The sequence below is a fragment of the Neopelma chrysocephalum genome, unplaced genomic scaffold, assembly GCF_003984885.1.
Source record: "Neopelma chrysocephalum unplaced genomic scaffold, ASM398488v2 Primary Assembly neopelma1_238, whole genome shotgun sequence".
Taxonomy (NCBI): Eukaryota; Metazoa; Chordata; class Aves; order Passeriformes; family Pipridae; genus Neopelma; species Neopelma chrysocephalum.
The window spans coordinates 8,816-14,094 of NW_020897900.1; the positions used below are offsets into that span (position 1 = coordinate 8,816).

At 67.8% G+C, this 5,279-nt stretch overlaps 1 protein-coding gene across 1 annotated transcript in view; it reads left to right on the plus strand.

Moving 5' to 3' along the window:
* The window catches only part of ENDOU (endonuclease, poly(U) specific), an 8,961-nt gene extending 8,724 nt beyond the window's left edge, over positions 1 to 237 (plus strand). The window contains exon 9 of the mRNA XM_027703551.1: positions 123 to 237. Within this exon, the coding sequence (XP_027559352.1) occupies positions 123 to 237 (115 nt within the window). The remainder of the gene's footprint in view (positions 1 to 122) is intronic.
* The last annotated feature ends 5,042 nt before the right edge of the window (positions 238 to 5,279 follow it).

A 5,279-nucleotide genomic window follows, 5' to 3' on the forward strand; every position in this document is an offset into this window, starting at 1 on the left:
CATCCCAGAGATGGGATTGTGGGAGGGGACAGGGTCGGGGCAGGGCCGGTGTTGGGACACCGGGACCACCCCAGACACGCCCCCGCGGGGCTCGGGGGGTGACACGGGCCGTGTCCCCTCAGGTGTCACCTGAGCCTGGGCGGGCACAGCCTGAGCATCCAGACCTTTCCCTGGACCAAATCCACCTACGGCGGCGGCCGGAGGTTCATCGCCACCGCCTACGTGATGTCACCGTGAGGGGACAGCGGGGACAGCCCCCCGCCCCTCCCCGCGCTGCCCCCAGCGCGGATCGGGACTGGTTTGGACTGGTCTGGACTGGTCAGGACTGGTCTGGACTGGTCTGGCTGCGGGACTCGGAGCTGTGGGACCAGCGCAGGGTCTGGAGGGAGCTGGGCAGGACATCGGTGGCCGAGCCCCGTGAGGGGACAGAGGGGACAGAGAGGGACCCTCGAGATCCCCCTGAGAGCTGCAGCCCCCGGGCACGGCAGGAGAGCGGGGAAAGGGAGGGATTTGCCATGGAAAGGGAGGGATTTAACGTGGGAAGGGAGGGATTTGGTGTGGGAAGGGGGGAATTTACCGTGGGAAGGGCGGGATTTGCCGTGGGAAGGGAGGGATTTGCCGTGGGATGGGAGGGATTTGCCGTGGGAAGGGCGGGATTTGATGTGGGAAGGGAGGAATTTGCCGTGGAGAGGGAGGGATTTGCCGCGGGAAGGGCGGGATTTGATGTGGGAAGGGAGGGATTTGCCGTGGAAAGGGAGGGATTTGCCGCGGGAAGGGCGGGATTTTCCATGGAAAGGAGGATCCCGGAGGGAAATAAATGCGGGCTCCGGCCGGAGAAGGGTTTGGTTTCGGTGCAGGAGCTGCTGCTTCCCAAAGGCCAGCCCAGCGCAGCCCCCCCTCCACCGCAGCCCCCCAAAACTCGCCCCTGCCATCCTTCATCCACCCGCGCCCCCGTTTGTCCCCCCAACCCCTCTCTGAGCCCCCCCCAGGCACTGCCCCCCCCCCCCGAGACCCCCGGGCTCCATCCCAGGGGCAGCCCCTCCCCGGGGACCCTCCTGGGGAATTGGGGTCTGGGGGGGGGCTCCTCCCACGTCCCTGCACACCCGGGGGCTCCTCGGGGGCTGCGGGTCCCCAGAGACCCCCCAAGCCCCCCCCACCCAGAGCTGCTCAGGGCTCCGGGGGCTTCTCTCAGCTCTGCACCCCGGGGGGGGGGGGGAACAAAATAGAGCCCGGGGGGGGCAGCGGGATCCCCGGGCGGGCACCCACCGTACCCCCCTCGCTGCCCCGGGGGTCCCACAGCCCTCCCAGTGCCGGGAGAAGACCCCCAGCAACCCCTTCATCCCCCTCGCTGCCCCGGGTGCCCCACAACCCCCCTATTCCCAGGAGAAGACCCCCAGAAGCCACCTCACCCCCCTCACTACTCCGGGGGTCCCACAGCCCCCCCCAGTGCCAGGAGAAGACCCCCAGAACTTCCATCACCCTCCTCGGTTCTCCCGGGGGTCCCACAGCCCTCCCATTCCCAGGAGAAGACCCCCAGCACCTCCATCACCCCCCTCGCTGCCCCTGGGGTCCCACAGCCCCCCTATTCCCAGGAGAAGACCCCCAGCACCCCCCTAGGTGCTGCCGGGGGTCCCACAGCCCCCCAGTGCCACGAGAAGACCCCCCCCATCACCCCCATCACCCCCCAGGGCACCGAGATCCCGCCGCTCCCTCCCCCCTCAGCCCCTTTTCCCGCTCGCTCCCCGCGGATTTGGGGGGTCACCGAGGGGGAGAGGGGAGGACACACAACCACCAGCTGCCCCCCGGCTGCCCCCCGACCCCTCCCCGTGCCCCCGGGGCTGGGGGGGGAAATGTCCCAGGGTGGCAGAGCCGGGAGATCGGAGCTTTCCCGGGAGATCGGAGCTTCCCGGGAGATCGGAGCTTCCCGACAGATGGTCGGGAACCGCAACAGTTCCCGGGGAAGGGCTGGGAGTGCCCGCGCCATCTGCCAGGGGTCACGGGTGACCCCCGAACCCCGCCACGGGGGCGTGTTGGGGCGGGGAGGTGGAGGGATTGGGGGGGCTGGGGGGGGATGCCAGAGGTTGATTTATAGAAATGCGCCGGGAAAAGGGGCAGGGGGAGGTTTGGGGGGGGGTGGGACCGGGGTGGGTGAGGGTCTCCCTGCATCGGCTCCCTCCCGTGGGGGTCTGTGCCCGGGGATGGGGTGGGCCGTGCTCAGGAGAAGACCCCCGGCAGCCCCAGCGCTTCCCAGAGCTCCGGGGGTCCCACAGACCCCCCCATGTCCAGGAGAAGACCCCCCCCAACCCAGAGTTCCCAACCCAGCAGGACAGGGGGACTCCCTGGAGTCCCCGAATCCCTCCCCGTCCTCCTGCCCCGGGGGGGTCCAGCGGCACGGGGGGACCCCCAGGAGTCACCCCCCGTGTGGGGAAAGGAGCCCTGGGGAGTGGGAAGGGCAGGGAGGGGCAGGAAGGGCAGGATCGGGGCGGGGAGGGGGGGCAGGTGCCGGCAAGCTGCCTCCAGCTCCATCTGCTCCCGCCCCGGGGGGGTCTCCAGGGGCCCCCCGGCTCTGCCTGCCGGGGGCTCTCGGGGGGCACCCGGAGCTGCCTCGTCCCCCAGCTGAGCTCGGGTTTGGGAGGGGGGGGTTTGGGCCTCCCTTTGGGGGGTTTCTGGGCTGCCCGGGGGCTTCTGGCACGTAGGGACACTTGAGGGGGGGGCTTTGGAATGTTGGGGTGTCCCCTCGGTCCCCCCGAAGGTCTCACGGGGGGGGGTTAGCCTTGTTTCCCCCTTTTTCCTGTGCTGTGGAACTGGATAGAGGAGGAGGAGGAGGAGGAGGAGGAGGAGGAGGAGGAGGAGGAGGAAGGAGCATCCCTGGAGCATCCCAGGGCCAGGGGAGCTGCCCCGGGCAAGCAGGAGGGATCCTGGAGGGGCAGGAGGGATCCTGGAGACACAGGAGAGATCCCAGAGAAGCAGGAGAGGGCCTGGGCAGGCAGGAGGGATCCTGGGCAGGCAGGAGAGATCCTGGAGGGGCAGGAGAGGTCTTGGAAAGGCAGGAGGGATTCCAGAGAAGCGGGAAAGAGCCTGGGCAGGTGGGAGGGATCCCGGAGAGGCAGGAGGGATCCTGGGCAGGCAGGAGAGTTCTCCCTCGTTTTGAAGGAAGAGTGTGGAATATTCGGGGTCCCGGGTGGAGGAAGACTCTACCCCCCCCATCCCCGCCCCAGCTCCTCCACTGGTTCTTGTCACCCTCAGAAATCCCTTCCCGAGGGATTCTCCCCCCCGGGATTTATCCCGCGGCAGCCGCAGGGTTCCCCCACCAGCTCCGGAGCGAGGATGAGGAGGGTTCCGGCTCCATCGGAGCCCCCCGGAAGGCCGAGCCCGCGGCATTAGACCCTAATCCGGGCGGCCGCGGGGGCCGGGACGCTGAGCGGAGGCTCCTTAATCCCCTCCCGTAACCGATCCGGCTCTAAATGCCCCGATGGGGCCGCGGGCGCATCTGCTCCGGCCCCGCCTCGGCCCCAGAGGATGAGGATGAGGATGAGGATGATGCGGGAGGGGAATTCGCTAAACCATTTATGGCGCGGTCGGAGGGCAGAGCTGCCAGGACGGGATTCCAGCTGGAAGCGCCTCCCGACATCCCTGGAGCGGCACCGCTGGGCTGATCCCGGGAAAAAAACAAACTACCGGCTCTGGATGCGACCACCCCGCCCTTTTTTTGGGGAGCCCGGAGCTTTCAGGGATGAACCCCAGGGATGAATCCCGCGCTCGTGGAGCGGCGGGATGGGGAGGGAGGTGTTTTCCTGCCTCTGGGAACTCCCGGGAGAGGCTCAGGAACCGAGAAAACGACCCCAAGTCCCCCAGTCCCGACACGGCCGGGGGGGCTTTCCGTGAGCAACCAGCGGGCGGGGACCCCCAGGAACATCCCCCCTTCCCACCCCTCTCCCAGCCCCCCGGGAGGGCAGGATTTTGGGAATGGTAAATCCCGCCCGGGAATTTGGGGATGGTAAATCCCGCCCGGGATTTTGGGGATGGTAAATTCCGCCCGGGATTTTGGGGATGGTAAATCCCGCCCGGGATTTTGGGGATGGTAAATTTTGGGGATGGTAAATCCCGCCCGGGATTTTGGGGATGGTAGATCCCGCCCGGGATTCTGGGGATGGTAAATCCCGCCAGGGTTTTGGGGTGGTAAATCCCGCCGGGATTTTGGGGATGGTAAATCCCGACAGGATTCTGGGATGGTAAATCCTGCCGGGATTCTGGGGATGGTAAATCCCGCCCGGGAATTTGGGGATGGTAAATCCCACCGGGATTTTGGGGATGGTAAATCCCGGGCGGGATTTTAGGGATGGTAAATCCCGGGCGGGATTTTGGGATGGTAAATCCTCCCTCGGCAGCGATTTCCCCTGGGATTGGAAGGGGTGGGGGAGAGCAGAGCGGAGCCCCCCCGAGCCCCCCGAGCCGCGCTGGCAGCTGGGCTGGGGGTCCCCCCCGGAGCAGAGGTTAATGAGGGAGCGGGGCCGGGAGCGGCGGCCGTTGGTCCATATGGACACGGCAGCGGGAAAGGGGAGGGGGGGGCGGCACGTGCCGGGGTCCTGCCCGCGTTTTTGGGGAAGGGGGAGGGCAGAGACCCCTCCCCTGCGCAGCCACGATCCCCCCCCGAGGTGCGGGGTGAGGTGGTTGGTGCCCCGATCTGCTGCTCCCGCATCCCGCCCATCCCGGGGATGCTCCCGCTGGGATCAAACCGACACCGCGGGGCAGAACCAGACCCCAAAGTGTCCCCTGTGGGGTCCGACACCCCAAACCTTGTTCCCCGAGAGATCCGACACCCCAAAGTGTCCCCCGAGGCGTCCAACACCCCAAAGTGTCCCCTGAGGCGTCCAACACCCCAAAGTGTTCCCTGAGAGATCCGACACCCCAAACCTTGTCCCCCGAGGGTTCCAACACCCCACAGCACCCAGTTGCGGGCACAGTGAGGACACAGGGTGGGCACTGCATCCGGGGGCATCAGGGTGGGCACGGCCGGGACCCCGGGCACTGCCCCGACCCATCCACGGCTCGGGGTGGGCACATCCCGGATCCTGGCACTGCCCCATCCATGTCTCGGTGCGGGCACATCCCGGATCTCGGGCACTGCCCCTGAAACATCCACGGCTCAGGGGGGGCACATCCCTGTCCCCGGGCACTGAAGGGTGTGGGCACATCCCTGTCCCCAGGGACTGCCCCTGACCCATCCACGGCTCGGGGTGGGCCCATCCCTGTCCCCGGGCACCACCCTTGAACCATCC